This window comes from Barbus barbus, assembly GCF_936440315.1.
Source record: "Barbus barbus genome assembly, chromosome: 42".
NCBI classification, from domain to species: domain Eukaryota; kingdom Metazoa; phylum Chordata; class Actinopteri; order Cypriniformes; family Cyprinidae; genus Barbus; species Barbus barbus.
The window spans coordinates 16,972,035-16,993,514 of NC_136720.1; the positions used below are offsets into that span (position 1 = coordinate 16,972,035).

Below are 21,480 nucleotides of genomic sequence, written 5' to 3' on the forward strand. Positions count from 1 at the left end.
CCAGGGCTTTATTTAACACTGCGCTCTGTTAGGCTTAATCTAACATGCTTGTCCTATCGATGCTTTACTGGTTCACATTCCAAAGTGCTTTGTTTTGGCTCTGTCCTCTTAATTTATTGTCTGGATCTCATTTTTGCTTCTTTTTCTCTTTATATCTTTTCGGCTTTAGTCGTGTGTCTGTTCAGAGGAAGAGTGTATGTGGAAGGTGATCGTAAAAGCGTACACGATTCTGAGGGAAACTGTCTGCTGTTTGAATGCAGGGTAAGTACTAGTGTAACTTCAGGCCAGTGGTCTGAAGATTTTCAACAGACCCAGACAGAATCTGACTTTTTCCACATGTTTGTTTTGCACTTATTTTTGGAGAAAATCTTCTGAAGTCTGTTGGGTGGATGTGTTAAGTGGATTCCCTTCAATGATGGAAGCCTGAATGATGTATGATGGAAATTCTTCAGAAATCTGAATTCTGCTGACGAAGATTGTGCCTGGGCCTGGTTTTGACTTGCAGTCCCAAGCAGCATTTGAACCTGAATTTGAATTCTGTCTGAAATGAAGAATTCTCTCTCAGCCTGCTTACAAATTTGAATTCCAAGCAAATTTTGAATTTAAATTCTGTATGGGCCTGGATATGAATTTAATTTCCAGGCAGAATTTGAATTCTTTCTACAAGAAGAATTATAATTCAATTTCTGTCTGTGCCTGGTTATGAATGTGAATTTGAGGCAGAATATGAATTATCTCTCGGCCTGGTTATGAATGTTAGAATTCCAAACAAGTGATTAAATAAAAAAAATTAGCTTGGATTTAAATTCAGCCATCTTGCTTATGAATTAGATTTCTTGGCAGAATTTGAATTGAGCCCATCTATAAATTAGAATTTCCAAGCAACATTTGATTTGAAATTCCATCCTAAGTTCCTAACAATGTTCTGGAACATGATAGCTGGTTTCTAGCTCATCCAAGCTGGTCATTAACTGGTTTGTCCAAGTGTTCCCAAAACCCATCCAGACAATCATGGAAGTTGTTTTGTTGCTTGAACCAGCTTAGAGCAGCTTTAAAACAGCTACCATGCTTCAAAACCATTTGTTTTAGTTGCAGGATAAATTGAATAAAAACTTGTTTTTGTGTATGCAGGATCGAAGTATGCGTAGGGTTGAGATCACTTCTTGTCCAGAGCTAAACTGCCCGGAGTCAGAACAGATCGCGCTCACAGACCGTTGCTGCAAAGTGTGCAGAGGTGCGACACACTCAGAAACAACACACACCCTCTACACTCCGCTGATTGGAGTCATATTAAGGGCAGCCACCTTTGACCACTGCACGCACAAACTAGATTTGTGCTCCAACACCAAGCCATGACTGTGCATGACAGCACTCATCTATTTTTGCCGCCTTCACACATATACAGTAACTGCACACACATAACACCCAGTTTAACAGTGATACTTTAAAGGGCAGCATATGCTCAACCTTTCCACACCTCATAGTTGAGCCACAATATTTTTGAATGTAGTTTTATTAGGTTTGTTTTTCGTTGTTTTGTTTGGCTTGGTTTGTTTTGTTTGACTTTGTTTTTTTATTTATTTAGTTTTTTAATTGTGTTTTAATTTTAATTGGTTTGCTTAATTACATGAATATATAAGTTAAAACATACATCTTGGTTCCTTGGGAACATTTTATTAACCTTTTTGCTTTCACAAATTTTTGAAGGGTCCTGTGGTGGGACACATTTTTAAAACTACAAACAGCCTATTTGTACTCTTTTAAGAAAGATTAAAGATAAAGGTGTTTCTAATCTAAATCATTGAAATAAGATCAGTTTTGGACAAACAGCATTGCATAATTAATTATTTGCACTTGTTTTAAGTATAAACAGGTAAAATAATAAAACAAGCCCAGTAGGACAATATGCACTGATAATCAAGATATAATATATGAAAACAAATCTTAATATCTTATTCAAAGTTGCTTCTCAAGTAAACTGAGCTTGTTTAAGTGTTATGTTGGATTAGAAGTAAAAAACCCAATTAAAAACTCATTAAGAACTCATTTATTAACAATTATAAAATAATTAGTAAAATGCTATTTTAAATGATTTTAGATGGTTTATAGCCTGTCACACCGCAGAATATGCAATGTCCCACAAGTATTTCACATCGACTAGCCAGGCGTAGGTGAACAAGAAATCCTCCTAATTCAAAGTAAACTGTCTTTCAACAATTAGTGCAAGCTGGAAATTTGTCCACATTGGGAAAATTGCATAAATATAATGCATTAATTATAAATGTCAGATTTATGCATTGCATCGCACTTCTACTCTATCTGTCTCACCTCCCAGGGCATGATTTCTGTGCTGAGGGTCACAGCCGCAATTGTGTGGAGAATTCGGACTGCATTAACCTAGAAGCAGGAGCTTTCTGTAGCTGTAAGGAAGGATACCATGCGCTCAGGGACGACAGCGCCTACTGCCAAGGTATTAAAATTCCCACTGGCAAACATGCCAATCATTGATGTATGTATGTTTCTAAACATTATACAAACAAATGAAACTCTAAATCCATCAAACCCTCCATAGCACCTGTTATTTGACCCCCCACAGATGTGCTTGCTAGAAATTTCTGTTTTGTATAAGCAAATAACTGAGCTTTCACAAATCACTAAATTGCCCGCAATCACAGATGGAGGAGGTGCCGACAAAAGCTGTTGACTGGTGATTACTTAGTGTCTCGCTGAATGAATATTTCAGCACCGCTATTATCCTTACAGCTGTAATTAATGCATTGTAAACCCTAGAGTTCATGCTGTGTGAGTGTGTGTACAGATGTGGAGGAGGGTTCCTGTGGCTCTCTGGCTTTTAATAGGCTGTAACCTTGTCTAAACATACACGGCAGCCCAGCGAGAATGTGACATACAGTGGTGTGAAAAAGTGTTGGCCCCCTTCCTGATTTTTGGTTTTTTTGCATGTTTGTCACACTTTAATGTTTCAGATCATCAAACAAATTTAAATATTAATCAAAGATAACACAAGTAAACACAACATGTTGTCATTTACTCATCCTCATGTTGTTCCAAACCTTCCTCCTTCCGTGGAATGGATAAGAAGATATATTGAAAGTTGTTTCAACTGTTTTTGCCCATACAATGGGGTCAAAAACATATTTTGCCCTGCAGTAAAAAGTATTAACAGTTTTGACTTCTGTCTAACATTTCAAGGCAGTTATCTGAAAGCATCTTAATTGAAAACCTAAAACTGTGAGTTGTGATGACTGTGCTTTAAAGTGATGTGGAGGTGAACAACTTGCTTTGTCTTAATGTGACTCTCACCTTTATCACTGTGAGTCACGGTAGGATGCCTCTGGCATAGACAATCAATAGAAATTTTTTTGGGGAAGTGACAGAAGGACTTTTACTCACCTGAAATGCCCTGAAAGCTTCTGTGAGTGTCTGAAAGAATTTAAGCAACACAGTTGTTACAGTAATGTGGCTCCAAGACTCAGTATGACTTGATAAAATCTGAGACACATCTGAGAGGACCTGCTGGGTCATAATAGCACTCTTTATCAAGCACTGTTGGACTCTTTTAGCATTTGAAAATACAGTATGTTGATTTTCCCTGTTTTGATAACAGTTAGAAAAGAGCCACAGAAACAGGGGAAAAACTCTTTGTTTATGTGTTTATGCTTCTTGCTGCAATTAACCAATGAATTTTAATTCACTTATAGTTGTTTCTGCACATTGAGCTGGTATAATATGAAGTGTTTTAACATCAAAAATACAATCAGCTTTAAATAACTGACAGTGGCCTCTATAGGAAAGTTGTGTTAGTGAAAGCCTTGTTAGCTTGTGAAAAATTCTGTATGTTTGCATGGACTGTGCAGTCGATAGTTTGCATCAGCTTCAGGGTCGTGAATAATATTAGTGCCAGTGCAGCTCTGAAATAAACTTTAAATTATTAATTTGGGATTCATATCTTCTAGAACAAAAGCAGCTGAAAAAGGCATTACATTTTCAATTACAGCAGTGATGAGTGAGTTTTTCTCCTTATTTTAAGCGCTGAATCCGCCACAGAAGACATATTGGGACAGATAAGACTTTGCAGATATTCTCTCCACTATTTACTTTTGAACCGAACACACTGCTCTGATGGATTTATATTATGTTTACATCATCTTAAAAGGAAAACTTGACTTTATCCTACCTGGTCTCATGGCATAAACGTACCTGGGCGCACTTTTTAGCGATACGCGAAATACGTACCAATATGTACATATCACTGCAGTTTCCAAAAGAAATGAACACTAGAGGCAGTAAAACTCTGACGCCTTTTATTCCTTTTCACACAAATTTACAGAGTTTTGATTAAAAAGTAATTTTCGCACAATTACTTGAAGAATATCATGTTATAACTTCAAAACAATATTAATATGCTGGAAAATTTGAAAACTGATGCTTCTGAATGTTAGCATCACACATATCCAATCATATCTATGGGATTTCATCGACAGTAGGTTTGTTCGGTAGCTCACGGAGTACGGAGACGTACTTGAGAGGTGAGGAGCTCCGGTTCGAATAGGTTCAAGGTTGCGTATAAGGTTCAAATAGCACGGTTGCATCAACAAATGTGTTTTTTTTATATCAGTTTTGCATTTGTCAACACTATCGGGTAGGTTTAGGGTTGGGCTTGGTGTAGGGCATATTTCCAACACGATAGAGCAGGGTTCCTCACATCTTTCCCTGGAGGGCCAATCTGCCACAGAGTTTAGCTCCAATGCTGATCAAACTCATCTACCTGTGATTTTCTAATGATCTTGAAGACTCTGATTAGCATGCTCAGGTGTGTTTGATTAGGGTTAGAGCTAAACTCTGCAGGAGTGGGCCAGATTTGAGGTTGCCTGCGATAGAGCATTAAATTTTGGCGACGGTCCCCGGATATTTGAATTCTGAACCGCTGCAATACATACCTGAAGCAACATAATAAAAACACAGCAATATGTACCTATATCAACGCAATAAAAACGTTCCAGGGTTTACTTAATAAACCCGTGTTTTAGCGCCACTCAGTGGACATTTCTCTTTGAAACTGCGGCGAAACGTGCAGTAAGGTACGTAATAACGGTCTCGCTAAAAAGTGCACCCAGGTACGTTTATGCCATGAGACCAGGTTGACTTTATCAGTCCATTGCTAAAGCAAGTGGTGGGCAAAGGCTATTATTATAATTATTACTTCTCAAAAAAGTGGTTGTCATGCCTCTTCGTAAGTTAATAAGACTTATTTTCAGAGTATATATTTTAAATTAGTTTATTTTATTTCACCCTTTGCTGACCCTAGATAGGACAAATTGGTTGGTTGGATTTTTTGTTTTGTTTTTTGTTTTGTCGATCCTAGACAGGACAGGTTGGTTGGTTGGATTTTTTTGTTTGTTTGTTTTGCTTTGTTTTGTCGATCCTAGACAGGACAGGTTGGTTGGATGAATTTTTTTGTTGTTGTTTGTTTTGTCAACCCTATATAGGACGAGATGGATGCATTTGAACTTTAAGCCTGAACCTCACGAAAATCTGCCTACATTTGCTAATGGGGTAATAAAGATGAACCTCAAAATATGTTTTTGAAAACAAGTTGTAATCCCTCAAGCAACTTTTGTTTCTTTACCAAATATATCTTCTAAGGATATTAAAATGATATTTTTTGTTTGAAATAAGACAAAATGCTGATTAAGAACATGAGTTTGTGCTGTGTAGATTTAAACAGAGAAAAGAAATGTGAGGAAGATTATATAAAGTGTTCTTGAGGAGGAGAGTGTGGGAGGACCGAAGGACAACTGTGTATCTATGAAAAGTGTAAGAAAAAGCTGGAGGCTGAGAAAGTGAAGGGGGTGGAGGAAAGGGACAGAAAGTGAAAGGTCTAGAAGTGCTCTGTGTTTTATTAATGCAGTTTAAGGACTGAATTGAGTTACACGTACAGTACTGTACATTATTTTTCTCTTTATTTTAGATAAATGTTCAGGTAGATGTACAAAAAGTTGTTTTTTTTTTTTCCATTGAAGACAGGGAGTCATATGAGTTTTGAGGCTACAAATGTATGATCAAATAGTCGTAATTACATTTGTTGTGCTTCCCTTTAAATATTCATCGGAACATTCAAACATGGTGTTGGTGTTCCAGCTATTTTACAGTCTTAACAGTTTCCTGCAGCAGTGTGTTGTTCTTTGTACAACAGAGCGCTTATGATGTAATGACTGGATCTTCCAGCACCCTTGACAAATGCTGCTAATTGATCACAGCTGCAGTGTGAATGGTGGTTTTTGGCACTGCTTCTTCCCAAATGTTTTGAAAACCATGTTGTGTTCGGGTCATAGTACAGAGTATGTCTTGTGTTCTGCTGTGGTTGCAGATATCGATGAGTGTGCGGAGGGGAAACACTACTGCAGGGAGAACACGATGTGTATGAACACACCCGGCTCCTTTATGTGTGTCTGCAACACTGGCTATGTCCGGATTGATGATTACTCCTGCACAGGTGAGTAAAGAAGTCATTAACATGTGCTTTTTTTGCCAGGGAATTATTAGGGTGGAGAGAAGGGGAATGGGGCATAATTCATGCTGGATTCAAACCTGAATCTCTCAGATGAGCACCATGGCTTAATTTGTCTGGAGTGTTTATAATTGGGTCATTCGTACAGTAGCTCCAGGCCATTAAAATATGTTTAAAGACCCCATAAATTAATCTAATATGCTACATTTGGCATATTTCCTATTATCAGATCCCCCCCCCCCTCAAATAAGCTAATTTTAGTTTTTTTTTTTTTTTTTTACATTAAATATGATTCACATTTGTTAATAAGTAGATATAATTTAAAAATCATAATAAATCATAGAAATAAATTAAATTATTTTAATAATGTTGTGTTAATTAAATATGTATTATGGATGCACTACATTTAATATTTTGTTATAATTAATATTTTTATATTTAGTATTCCCAAATGGGTTTTTTTCTCTTAGGCACATCAAGGCTGTATTTATTTGATGAAAAACACAGTAAAAATAGTAATATTGTAAAATATTATTACAGTTACATTCTAATATACTTTTATCTGAAACATTTCTTTAATAGTGCCTGCTTTAGTGGAATAACAATTAAACAGAGGGAGAGAGGGAGAGACCGCTATTTGAGAAAGCAAATTGGGGGAAAAAAGAAAGACAACATATGTGAAAGTTTTCACTGATGGAAAGTACAGATGGTACGTGCTCCTGATCTTTAACTTAAAAAAAGCAATTAAATCTCTTCAGGAGTGCAGGATAAGGAAGCAAGACACGACACAAGGGAACAGCTACGCGATAAATGAGCCTTAGTCCTTCTGTGACCTACTTTAAAAGTGAATTAATTACAACGAAGAGGCCAGGAAGGTTTCTGTCTCAATAAATACACAAAAGCACAAAAAACTGCACCTGGGCTGCAAGGTGCAATCATGGGCAACAACAATTCAGCTTTTATTTTGGAAACTATTCAAGTTTTTTTTTTTCTGCTGATCATTTTAGAAAGCCATGTGTGCTCAAGGCCAGCTGCATTGTTATTATTTATTGTCATTATTTTTCAAGTAGTCTGCAATGCTGCATGTTGTTTTCTATTGGAAAGGGCTGGACTGATGTATGAAAGCCAACTTTTATTGACCTAGTAATATGGTTATTCTCAGTGGTTGATGAAAAACGTGTATAAATTGAACAGCATTGAGTCCCAACCTTATGTAGAGGAGACAATTATCCTATGGTTACATTTGCATATCTAGAGAATTATTTTAGAAACTGATCTATAAATGGCTGAAATTCTATTCTAGAATCCCAGAAATGGTTCAGAATCAGATTTTGTTTGTAATTTTTACAAACAAAGTTAGTTTTTAAAGTTAGTATGTGTCTTTTTCTTGAAATGTAAAGGTAAGAGATGTCCTTTCATTTAAATGCACGTCATGCTGTTTTCATATCCATTTAATGAAACTGTTACTTGCAGCAGTTATCAGTTTAATTCTGTGTGTTTAATCTCTCGTTCTTCCCTCTGGATCTGTTCCCCATTGATGATTGGTTGAAAGCTTTGTGTCTGTTGTTGATTGGCTCAAAGCTGTGTGTCTGTTTCTGTAATTACTGAGGCTGGCTTTCTGATGGCAAAACATTATTATTTTCAATTATTCATGTGTGCAGTCACACAGAGAAAAATATTGCGTATTTTGCCTGTGGGATTATTATGAGATAATCTGCAGGCTGCAGTCACATCAGTCGAAACTGGAATTCATTTCATATGAAGCAGCAATAGACGTTACCTGATTTAAAACGAGAGCACTTTTAATCAGCCGATCTTATTTTAATTTAAAACATCAGAATATGTAATTATTTTAATTGCGCTCCACTGTTTCCATATCTGTTCATTAAAACTCAGTCTTGCCTTCATGATCAGCTCACTGATATTTACTAATTACATCCTTTACTCAGCAATGAACAAACTTGTAGGCATAAGAGGTTTTGTCAGTTACATGAACAGTACCAGTCATTAGTTAGAATATATGGTGTTAATAAAGGACATTATGGGGTTTCTATTTCTCCTTTCTTTCGGTGTCTCTCACAGAATACTTCATTAGTTCCCCTTGAGCAGTCAGCAGATGTTAAGCCTAAAATGATGTTAGTCTCCAATCAGTTAATTTATGTGCTGTTCTTGACAGAGCTGTCCATGTTAATGTTCCTTCAAAGAGATTTCACTTGATTAGGTTTATATTTTTCAAGGAATAGTTCATCGCAAAATTGTCTTCATTTACTCACACTCATGCCGTTTTAATTCTCTGTGACTTTCTTTGATCCAAAGGAGATTTGAAGAACGTTCATGTTGTGATCCAAATGCATCATTCACTATATTTTCTAAAGCCACATGATATAATTGTGTGAGAAACTGACTGAAATTGTAAAGCCTTTCCACAACCATGGTCACCATTCACTTACATTGTGGAAAAGAGCAGCTTGGACATTCTCCTAAACATCGTCTTTTGTGTTCCACTGAATAAAGAAGTCATACACATTTCAAAAGACACAAGGATTTGTAAATGATTAAAATGTTTGGTTGAACTATAATTTTTATGCACAAACACAAAGAATCATCTATTTCAAATGCGATTTTGGTACATGCTTTAGAAATAGCATTTCTGTCGGTAAGAACGAATATGATTTTTGACACCATTTTAAAGCATTCAGACTGAATATGTGATCTGCATTGCACTGGTGAAAGTTCCTTAATTCAGCTGCAGATGCATCCTGAGGTGTTCATAGATGAGGAACCGCAGCATTAAAACACAGCCAATCAGTATCATTCATCAGTTAAAGTGCGTTTTAATGAGATGATTTAATGACATTTTAATGAGAGTGATTTAAAGATCTGTGTTGTAAGATTTATGACTAAAGTTGATTAGGCAGTTTCGCTTCACTGGAGGATGGGTTTGAGGAGATGGAAAGTGACGCGTTTAAGAAAAAGACACCAGACAGGTGTAAACTCTGGGATTTGGAGAGATACTGTAAATCAGTAGAGAATGAAAACCTGAGAAGGAAATTCTCTTCTATTCTATATATATAGAAGCACAATATGAGTCTGTTGTTGCTTGCATTGCTTATGTGAGTAATTTGTCTGAGAAGTAGAGAAAACATTTTTCACCTGGTGGAAACTGATAGATCTGCCCATCTGGAAGATAGAAGATAAATGAATATGTGTGAGGTAAGGAGAGAAAAGCTCTGTTAATATGAGTAATTAGGAGGATAATTGGTGTCGCTTTAGCTGTCATGGGCAGATGAGTCAACGCAGATGAGAAATCAGACCATACAAACACGTCCACTGTGAGGGATTCATCTCAGTCAAACGCTGCTTGGCATGACTGTAATATCACTGATTGAAGTTCAAGTTCAAGTTTATTTGTATAGCGCTTTTTACGATACAAATCGTTGCAAAGCAGCTCTACAGGAAATTAAGTTTCCACAATATATTTATTTATTGCAGAACCTTAATATATTTAACTAATGGCAAAATTTCTAATAATTCTGTATGTTGTCTGAGCATTGGCATCCTCTGAGGTCCTCTGAGGGGTGGGCATTATCTTTTCTCAGGTGTTCGGTCATCTCAGATCATTTAAGGGTTGGATCCAGACTGAAGCTTGTCATTCTTAGTTACCACGGGATGTTAATCCTGTGGCAGAAACAGAGAAACAAATAGAGACATAATTAGTGTAGCTGCTGTTCCATCTAAGCAAAAATGATTTGTTCAACCCAAGCTAAAGAATAATAATAGTGCACCTACGCATTTAAAGCTAGAGTGCGTTCTTTCACTGCATGATTCAGTTTATTAATATGCATTAAGAATGGTCACATAATTCAAGATAAGGGGATAATCATTCAGGATAATAATTTCATATTGTTAATAAATATCACACGAAGAGTGCCGTTTTTTCTTAAAAATCAGCATGGTTACAAATGTGACATTGATTTTATACAACTGTTCAATAAATAATAGGTTCATATCGACTTAGGTTTTAGACACCATATTGGCTGTTCTTGCTCTATTTCGCCAGCAAAAATAATTCCAAACACAGTCACAGCACTGTTTTGTGTCTCTGGGCAATATGATGGTGTGTCGTTCCTGAACGAATCAACCGTTTCAATGATTCGGTTCAATCGCAGTGATTTGCTGCCACCTATTGGCGGTTTTAATTTTACATTTCGACCCCCCCCCCCCCATTTTTTATGTTGTAAATCATTTCAAATAATAGTATTTAACGTTTTGTTTAATATATCAAAACAATATTTATGCATTTGTAATTGCAGTTAAATGCATTCATGTCTTGAATTAAACACATCTAAATGCCACTTCAGACGCAGCTTCTGTATTGATTTGATTTGCTTGGTAACAGCCCAAATGTCTTATTATTCTAATTCACTTTAAATGTAAAGAATTTGACTCAAAAGATAATGGACACTTTTAGGAGTCAACAACATTTGGGTTAAGCCCTGAATGTTTATAATGTCTGGCTCCACCCCTGGGCTGAGTGAAGCCTTTCTTTTAGAATGGGGTCATCTGGAGGTCATTGTAAGACTGTAACATTGTGAGATAATTGCTGAACATTTCATTGTTGTGGTTGTTGTTGTTATATTGTAAAAAAAAATATATGGACTGGTTTGCTGTCTTTATATAAATCAGATGTTTCAATCCAATAATTTAGTTATTTAATTTGGTAATTTACGAGAAAATGAAAAATTACAAAAAATTTGAGTGTTTGTGACAAAAAAAAATTAAACCTTGATTTTTGAGTGAAAGTCAAGGGAAAATAAAAAGGCAAAGGCTCAGAAAAACTGAAAATGGATAGTTAATTATGTTCAATTAAATAAAAAATAAAAAAATGTTAACACTTCAGTATAGGGACCAATTCTCACTATTAACTAGTTGCTCATTAGCGTGCCTATTATTAACATATTGGCTGTTTATTAGTACTTATAAAGCACATATTCTGCATGACCATATTCTACATACCTAATCCTGCCCAATGCCTAAACTTAACAGCTACCTTACTAACTATTAATAAGCAGCACATTAGGAGTTTATTGAGGCAAAAGTAATAGTTATTGGTTTGTTAATAGCAAGAATTGAACCTTAAAATAAAGTGTGACCAAATAAATAAATCATTACTCCAGCCATTGTGTCACATCCTTCAGAAATCATTCTAATATGTTGATTTGGGGCTCAAAAAACATTTATTTGTTATTATGAATTTTGAAAACAGTTGTGCTTGATATTTGTTGGAAACCGTAAAGCAGTACCATTCAGAATTTTGGAATAAGTAATTAAAAAAAAAGAAATAAATTAATATCTTTATTCAATATGATTGTATTACACTGATCAAAAGTCACAGTAAATACATTTTTAATATTACAAATGTTTCTACTTCAAATTCATGCTTTTCTTTTGAATTATTTATTCAAAGAATCCTGAATTTATTTATATATTTATTTATTATTTATTTATCTGAACATCATAAACTATAGCCCTTTTACAGTTGTTTTACTTTGCTTCCCAGAAAGAGAACGTCTAAGTGCAAAAAACTCTTTGACAGCATCTCAAAAGTGCAGACAACCTTGAACAAATACTGTGGCATATTATAGTGTCAGTTATTCCCTAAGCACCGTGCTCATGCGCATCTGACTCCTACTCCTTTCCCAGTTTTATTCTTTCTTTCTGTCTCTTTCTCTTTCCTCCTGCCTGTTTTTCATCTTTGATATGGAATTGCATGCCCTCCGAGAGAAACAGCAGCAAGGAAGATGGAAAGTGCCAAATGTGCAAAAAGTTTGAGGAAAGTGAGCAAACACACACTGATGCACACTCCTCTTGTGTTTTCAGAGCATGATGAGTGTGTGCATGGACTCAATACCTGTGACGAAAACGCTCTTTGCTTCAATACGGTTGGGGGACACAGTTGCTCCTGTAAACCAGGGTACGTTGGTAATGGAACCGTCTGCAGAGGTAAGCATCAAACATCTGAACTCTACACTACACACTAGTCTTGGTACCAAAATTACAGGAAAAATTTGGGATTTTCTATAAAAATTTAATTAATGTCAGTGTAAATATAATATGGATGTTTTTGTTAGGTTAAAAAAGAAAATTGGGTCACTTTATTTTAAGGTCCAATTCTTGCTATTAACAAACCATTTACTACGACTTTTGCCTCAAACTCCTAATTTGCTGCTTATTAATAGTTAGTAAGGTAGTTGTTAAGTTTAGGTATTGGGTAGGATGGGAGTAGGGATGTACAACCTGAATTCCGGAAATGTTGGGACGTTTTTTTAAATTTGAATAAAATGAAAACTAAAAGACTTTCAAATCACATGAGCCAATATCTGATTCACAACAGAATATAGAGAACAAAATGAAAATGTTTAAATGGAGAAATTTTACACTTTTATCCACTAAATGAGCTCATTTCAAATTTGATGCCTGCTTCAGGTCTCAAAAAAGTTGGCACGGGGGCAACAAAGGGCTTAAAATGCAAGAAAATTTTGAAAAGATTCAGCTGGGAGAACATCTAGCAACTAATTAAGTTAAGTTGACATCAGGTCTGTAACATGACTAGCTATAAAAGGGATGTCTTAGAGAGGCAGAGTCTCTCAGAAGTAAAGATGGGCAGAGGCTTTCCAATCTGTGAAAGAGTGCGTAAAAAGATTGTGGAATGCTTTAAAAACAACGTTCCTCAATGTCAAATTGCAAAGGCTTTGCAAATCTCATCATCTACAGTGCATAACATCATCAAAAGATTCAGAGAAACTGGAGAAATCTCTGTGCGTAAGGGACAAGGCCAAAGACCTTTGTTGGATGCCCGTGGTCTTTGGTCCCTCGGACGACACTGCATCACTCACCGGCATGATTCTGTCATTGACATTACTAAATGGGCCCAGGAATACTTCCAGAAACCACTGTCGGTAAACACAATCCGCCGTGCCATCTTCAGATGCCAACTAAAGCTCTATCGTGCAAAAAGGAAGCCATATGTAAACATGGTCCAGAAGCGCCGTCGTGTCCTGTGGGCCAAGGCTCATTTCCAAAAACATGCAAGTTTTGTATTGTTTCAAAGTGGAAAAGTGTTATATGGTCAAACGAGTCCAAATTTGACATTCTTGTTGTAAATCACGGACGCCGGGCTAAAGAGGAGGGAGACCTCCCAGAGTTTTATTAGCATTCAGTTCAGAAGCCAGCATCTCTTATGGTATGGGTGCATAAGTGCATATGGTATGGGCAGCTTGCATGTTTTTGGAAGGCAGTATGAATGCTGAAAGGTATATAAAGGTTTTTGGAACAACATATGCTCCCTTCCAGACGACGTCTATTTCAGGGAAGGCCTTGTGTATTTCAGCAGGACAATGCAAAACCACATATTGCAGCTATTACAACAGTAAGGCTTCGTAGTAGAAGAGTCCGGGTGCTGAATTGGCCCGCCTGCAGTCAAGATCTGTTACATATAGAGAACATTTGGCGCATCATTATACGAAAAATATGTCAAAGATGACCACGAACTCTTCAGCAGCTGGAAACCTATATCAGACAAGAATTCCAACACCAAAACTCCAGAAACTCATAACCTCGATGCACAGACGTCTTCAAACTGTTTTGAAAAGAAGAGGAGATGCTACACCATGGTAAACATGCCCCCGTCCCAACCTTTTTAAGACCCGTAGCAGGCATCAAATTTGAAATGAGCTCAATTTGTACATAAAATTTTAAAATTTCTCTGTTTAAACATTTGTTATATTATCTATGTTCTATTGTGAATAAAATATTCTAAATCTCGCGTGATTTGAAATTCTTTTAGTTTTCATTTTATTAAAATGTAAAAAACGTTCCAAACATTTCCGGAATTCGGGTGGAAGAATATGGTCATGCAGAATACGTGCTTTATAAGTACTAATTGTAACGGGGCGAACAAGACGAGAGGCGTGCGGATCCATGTGCAAGCTTTTATTTATAAACATAGTCAAGACACAGGCAAACAGATATGGCACGGGCAAGACACAAGAGAGATCCTAGGGCAAGCGTGGGTCGACGATCGGCGAACAATATCCAATAGGGCAAGACAGAGCGATAATCCAGGTACACAAGCAATAATCCAAACGAGGTGCAAACAGAGTCCGAACGGTAAAGCAAAGGGTTAATCCAGGAAACACGGGCAGATATCAAAACACTAGAAAAGGCAAGGCAAGGCTATAATCACTGAGAGGGCTCCGTAGAGTAGCTATCTCTAGGATATACGCAAACAATACTCGGCATCTAGCAAGAGGAAGTCCATGGTTTATAAAGCCTGAGTGATTAGTTTGATCAGCTGTGTAATCAGTGAAATGAAAAGTCGTCAGTGCAATGAATGTCGTCAGTGCAATGAATGATGGGGATTGTAGTGAAGTGCAAGAGTCCATGCGGTGAGTGGGTGACCTCTGGTGGCGATTAACCGGAAATGCATGGACCAGATTCATGACACTAATAAACAGCCAATATGTTAATAATTGGCATGTTAATAAGCAACTAGTTAATAGTGACAATTGGTCCCTATACTGAAGTGTACTGAAGATTCTTTCATTATTTACTCATCCTCGTGTCTTTTTTTCAAATCCAGATGACTTACTTACTTCTGTGTTTGGTAACCAATGGCTTCCATAGTATGGACAAAAACAGACATTTCTCAAAATATCATACGTTTCACAGAAGAACAAAAGGCATACAGTTCATGACATAATTTTAATTTTTTGTAAACTATCCATTTGTTAAAATAATAATAATAATATGAACAAATGTTTAATTATTCCAAGTAAACAGTAATACAAATAAAGAACAAAGAAACAAATTATAAACTACAAATTATAAGCCAAAAAATGTATTAATAAATTTAATAAATAATAAAATAAAATTACAGAGCTAAGATATTGCTTTATGAATTCTCAATTTGCATAAATATTAAATAATTATATCAATTAATAAATATTAACAAATATGTCTTAAATAATTTGTCAAGTAGTTATTCAGCTAAATAGTTCATAATAAAATAATAAAGAAAACAAATAGTAGCAAATAAAAGAGACAGAACAAAGGTACATATTAAGCAAACAGTATTTTAGGTTTTCTAATTAGTATATTAATAAATACATTTCTAAATTAATATACTTTTTTAAATTAATGTCAGTAAACAAATTAATTTGTCAATAAAATAAAATGTAAAATAAATGTAAATGGTATTTCTCAATTAAGTAAACATTTTCCCCAAAAGTAATTAAAAAGTAAACTGATAAACAAATTACAGGCAAATAAAACAATAATCAGCGTTGTGCTGCATGACCTAATGCATGATCCAGAATGTTACATTTTCTTGCCAAAACCAACTTTTTGACCGAGAGGTGTGCTGGACTGTTCACTCCCACATATACTGTAGATGCGTCCTGCAAATGGAACAATTACAGTACATTAAAAAAAACAGTGGCATCGTTTTTCACTTTTTCACTCAATTGCTAGTAAATTTCACAATTAATTACAAAGAAATGGCAAGTAACAAATAAACTTGAAAATTTGAAAAAGACTGAAAAAGTATTTTCTTGTGAAGCATACTCTACTAATCTTTTTTTATTGATGACAAATCTTTGTTTTATGGTGTACATGGCTATATTGCACACATGCATTAGCTCTGCCTCTGGTTTGCAGAGAGCATTTTTTATTGCTATGGTGTAATCCTGCTGAAATGTGTGTTGACCCCTGTGTCTTGTGTTTGATGTGCAGCGCTGTGTGAGGGCCAGTGTCTCAACGGAGGCTCTTGCGTCTCTTCAGATACCTGCGTCTGCCAGCAGGGCTTCACTGGAAAGAGATGTGAGACCGGTAAGACGCAATTAGGCCAGTGGAAGGACATTTCCTGTAACCTTTCAGCAGATGCCAGGGCAAGAAATTGAGAGTGGAGAAAAGTGTACAACATATTTTCATACTGTGATGTTGCCCCTCAAGTGTTTTCATATTATAGTGATGGAGTGAGTTGGTAGAAATGTAGTGCTGCAGGAGCTGCAGAAGCCATGAGGTGATTTATTTTTTATATTTTCCAGGCGAGTGAGATACTTATCTCAGATGATTTCCAAGAATGTGAACATGATCAAAGATGTCTCTCTGTGGACTGTGCGATATTTCATGAAACTGTGGATATGCATGTTTGCTATAAATATGATTATTAATCTCTAAGGATAATATAAAGTGCTGCTAAACTTATTCACTTAAGTGTTGCTAAGATTATTCTCTATATTTTGCTGTTTGCATAACAGAAGAATATAGTTCTGTGTTACAATACAGAATATAAACTAATTACATTTATTTATTTTATTGTAGTTAGAATACAGATTATTATCAAAATGTTATTTTCATTAGTTGAGACCTTTACTTATTCTTGATAACAACAAATTAATAATTAAATGTAACAAATTTGATGATAAATTATAGTAATTTTTATGAATTATTTAAAAAAGAAAAATATAATTACTTGGTATAACTACTTTTATAATTGTGTGAATTGCAGTAAAATGATTCATTTGAATTATAGTAAAAGTTAAATATGATTATATTTTACTTTTTTAATATATTGTAATATTAATATAATTTAATGTGAATTAATATAAAATAATATAAAAATATAATAATGTAATATAATAGTGATAATAAAAGTTAAATATTATAATATTTTATGAATAATTCTATGAATTTTCTATAACAATTTAAACCTAAATTATAAGTTAAAAACTAATATAAATTATTAATGAAAATGTATATAAAATAATAATACATAATTAATTAATTGTCATAAATATGCATAATTTGTATGTGTTTATTAATAATATGATACAATGTAATATTTAGTTGTAATGTCATATGAAAATGAATAATGTTTGCTTGTTATTAATATTTATTATTATTTTGTGGGTAGAATGGTGAAATTATGACAAAACTGTTTTTTCATTGTAATGACAATGAAATTCAAATTTTTAAATATTGTATTTACTTATTTATTTGTTGGTTGTTTTATGTTGTTAATGAACTAAATGAACAAAAAACAGACAATGACAAAAAACAGAAAAAGACCAAAAAATATTTATCTGTCTGTCTATCAATCAATTAATCAATCAATCAGCAAAATTCAGTGGTCAACTTTCAAGCATGTGATACGTTATCCAATGCAGCTTATCCTAATATATGTGCTATATTCTGTCATCAATGCAGCTTTTATTCACGAAACCCCACATACTGTAAACACAAGTGAACCAAGTGTCATTGCAGTTTAAACACATGTATGTCTGATTCTGAAGATAGATGTCACCTGGTTCTCCGGCACCATATTTTAACCAGATGTGACATGAGAGCGTGAAGATATAGATCCCATCTCTTCCATATAATTTCAGTTTGTGTCCTAATCGGTCATGACAAGTGACACACGACAAGACGTCTTGTTTGTGTTTTGTCTGCACAACAAGCCCTGCCCACACCTCATAGCTTTATATTAAACATTAAATATGTTCTGATGGACTGTCATTTCGCAGCTTCACACAGTATTGCACAGTTGACAGGAAAATGACTTGACATTGAAAACTTGTCATGTCCCTGGATTGGTGCATGTAGAAATGAACACTGGAGCAAAAAAATAAATAAAATAAAAAATCTCTATCTTTTCAAAACATTTACTTGAGAAGCATATCTGTGTAAGATAATACTTTTTTTCAGAGAATATACACTGCCAATTTGACAAAGTAATTTTACTTTTAATAATTTCACTAATGTTTCTTTGTAATTATCTGTGTAATTATAAATTTACTAACAATTTTTGAGTGAAAATTGTTTCTGCACCAACTTTATTTCCATGTAGTCCTAAGGAGTCAAAAACAACCCAAAATCCTGATAAAGAAATAGATTTTTTGCAGTGCAGGCTTCTTTTGGCAGGTACAATTTCAAGCGAGCCACTGAACTCTTGAACAGAGTTTTTCGCTTTTTTATGGCTCTGGGGATCGGTGTGTGTGTGTGTGTGTGTGTGTGTGAGTGAGATGGGGAGGCAGAGACCTCAGAACCTTTTGCTCAACGTTACCCAGCAGGGCATCTGCTGGTGGTTTTTACAAACCGGTCCAACACCCACTCGCTCCTATGTGTGAGTGACAGAGGGATGATGAAGGGAAAGAGAAAAAGAGGAGTGAGGAGAGAGGAAATGAGGATGCATGGGGACTAAAGGAGACAGCTGGTGGAGAGATAGAGAGAAGATAGAGTGAGGTGTGGTTTGCGAGACACTGTGTGTGTGCTGAATGCCTGACTCACTGTTCTTGGAACTGGCTGACACACAGACCAACTCACAGCTATGTTACGTGGGTCAGGTTTTGCCTACATTGCGGGGACCAAATGTCTCCACAAGAATGAAGAAAGCTTAAAATATCTACATAGGAAAACAGCTTACTAAACATGCCAAAACATAACAGTTATTTCAAATTTTCAGCTTTATTTATTTGTTTGTTTTTGGTTGTTGTTGTTTTTTGGTTGTTTTTATTTATTGTGAATTACAGAGCTAAATTTGAAAAAGAAAATGACAAAGATGAATACAAACATTTTACAGAGAAATAAAGACAAAAAATTTAGAGAAACAATTTAAGACCATTGAATTACTAAATTTAAAAAGTCTCTATATATATATATATATATATATATATATATATATATATATATATATATATATATATATATATATATATATATATATATATATATATATATATATATATATATACACATATATATATATATATATATATATATATATATATACACATATATATAAATCAATCAATATGATAAAAATAATAGATATTTATTATTAATTTCCTAATAACATTTTTTTCAATCCTAATCTATATTCTCACATTTAAATTAGATTGTGAAACCCAGATTTTGTTTTATTTTTTTATATATTTTTAAAAAACATTATAAATATTTATAAAGACGTTGAAACCCAGATTTAAAAAAATATATATTTTTATTGCAATTTCAGACTATTTATATATTTATTGTTTCATTTGTTTGTTTATTTGTTTGTTCGTATGCATGTTCATTTGCTCATTAGTTTATTTAATTGTGATATACAGAAAGCAATTACCAAAAGAAAAAGGGCAAAAAAAGGGTTTTACAAAGAAAAAAAAAGACAAAATAATTCAGAGAAAAAAATATATATATATTTATTTATTTCAGAAAAATCTTAAAAAAAATAAAAAAAAATAAAATAGCAATTTCAGACAATTTGTTTGTTTGTTTGTACATACAACATTCATTTGTTCATGAAATTGTGAATTACAGAGAGAAACTACCAAAAGCAGATTTTTAAAAAAGAGAGTAAATCTAAATAATTCAGAGAAAATAACACTATGATTTAATTTAGAAAAAAAATTAAAATAATATTTCCTATTAATTTTACATAATAAAATTTCTTCTTTTTTTCTTTTCAGAAACCCACATTTTTGAGTGCTTTGCCTTTTGGACACCTTGTACTGTATGTTAAAGAGGTTTCATCATTTTTGTGTGTTGTGGTATTTTCCTGTGTATATGAGCGATAGATTATGCGCTTATGCCTGTTTTATGCGCTCAGCCGTCTGTAATCCATCACGGTTTCTCCCTCATGTTTTCTGTCTTCCTCTGAGGGGAAATATAATGTTATGACAAAAGCACAAAGAGGATAAATATTGCACAAACAAACATGAGAAGCAAATAAACGTCTGTTCTCCGTCCCTTTGAAACCTCCTATCCCTCCACTAAAAGAACTGTATTATTAAACTCTCCGTCTTTGTCAGTAAGCCCCTCTCTCTCTTTTTTCTTTTTTTTTTCTTTTTTTTTTATCTATGCCAGCTTGATGTTGGCACATATGGCCAACTTCGGTAACACTCCCCACCAGTTCTGTAAATACAAAGCAATCAATTAGTTCAGGGGATATTGTTCTCCTGGTAAAATAGAGAAATTATTTGATAAGAGCTTTGTGTTTTTATTGTTATTCTGTTCTTTAATGAGAGTAATCGACTGAAGAACAAAGACTCAGAATTATCTTCTCCATCAAATATCCTGTCGTAGAGATGCTTTCTGAATAAAAATGCTGTGAGGGAAGCTCTCTCTCGCTCTCTTTTTAGCTTCCTCTGAAAAGGAAGCTGTAGGGAGTCGCATTTCCTTTCATATTCCAGCTCTTACCTCTTAGAAGATTCGCAGCATGTATTATCCATCGGATTGGCTCAGATGCTTCACACATGCTCTGTTCATAAAGGAAACCCAATTGCAGCAGGTCCTCAGGGGTTAAACGCCCTGGGCTCGGGGGTCCTTCCTCGTAAACAAGACGTTTCTGCTGGCTACTTGTTAATTCTTTATGTGATGGGTGTATAGCAAGGGGGCGTAAATTTGCAGTTTTGGGAAAAAATGGTTGCGGTTTGTCACTGAACACCTTAACTGTGTTTTTGCACCAGGATGGGAGTCTCGAGAAGTCTTTACTCATAAAGCTAGAACGGAGCCCTACCCCTATCAAATTTTAATGAGAATATCTTCAGAAGCTCTAGTGAGACAGTCCTACAGGGAGGAGCGTAACATTGCGTGTACAAAGAGATTCAAAACAACTGCTGGTTGGGTCTTCCGATAAAACTCCTCCATGTTTATTTAAGCGCTCTGATTATGTCTGCTTCATTGGGTTCATGTATTCCAAGGCGTTACTCACATGTCTAATGAGGTGGAGCTAATTAGTGTTTAGCTGTTGAGCGTCTTCCCTTACTGTACAAAACAGACCTCAGCTTTAGCACAATCAGAGTAACACTGGAAAACTAATATGTAATGTTGTATATAATATGAAATAAGATATTTTATACTCTTCTCTTATATTTTTATACATATTATATCGTCAT

The 21,480-nt window shown here is 34.8% G+C and overlaps 1 protein-coding gene across 1 annotated transcript in view; it reads left to right on the top strand.

The window, feature by feature from the left end:
• Nucleotides 1-21,480, top strand: part of LOC306861087 (protein kinase C-binding protein NELL2-like) — a 49,293-nt gene that overhangs the window by 14,857 nt on the left and 12,956 nt on the right. Inside the window, exons 10-15 of the mRNA XM_079403164.1 lie at nt 170-261; nt 1,132-1,234; nt 2,336-2,470; nt 6,389-6,514; nt 12,410-12,532; nt 16,322-16,417. Of these exons, the coding sequence (XP_079259290.1) occupies nt 170-261; nt 1,132-1,234; nt 2,336-2,470; nt 6,389-6,514; nt 12,410-12,532; nt 16,322-16,417 (675 nt within the window). The remainder of the gene's footprint in view (nt 1-169; nt 262-1,131; nt 1,235-2,335; nt 2,471-6,388; nt 6,515-12,409; nt 12,533-16,321; nt 16,418-21,480) is intronic.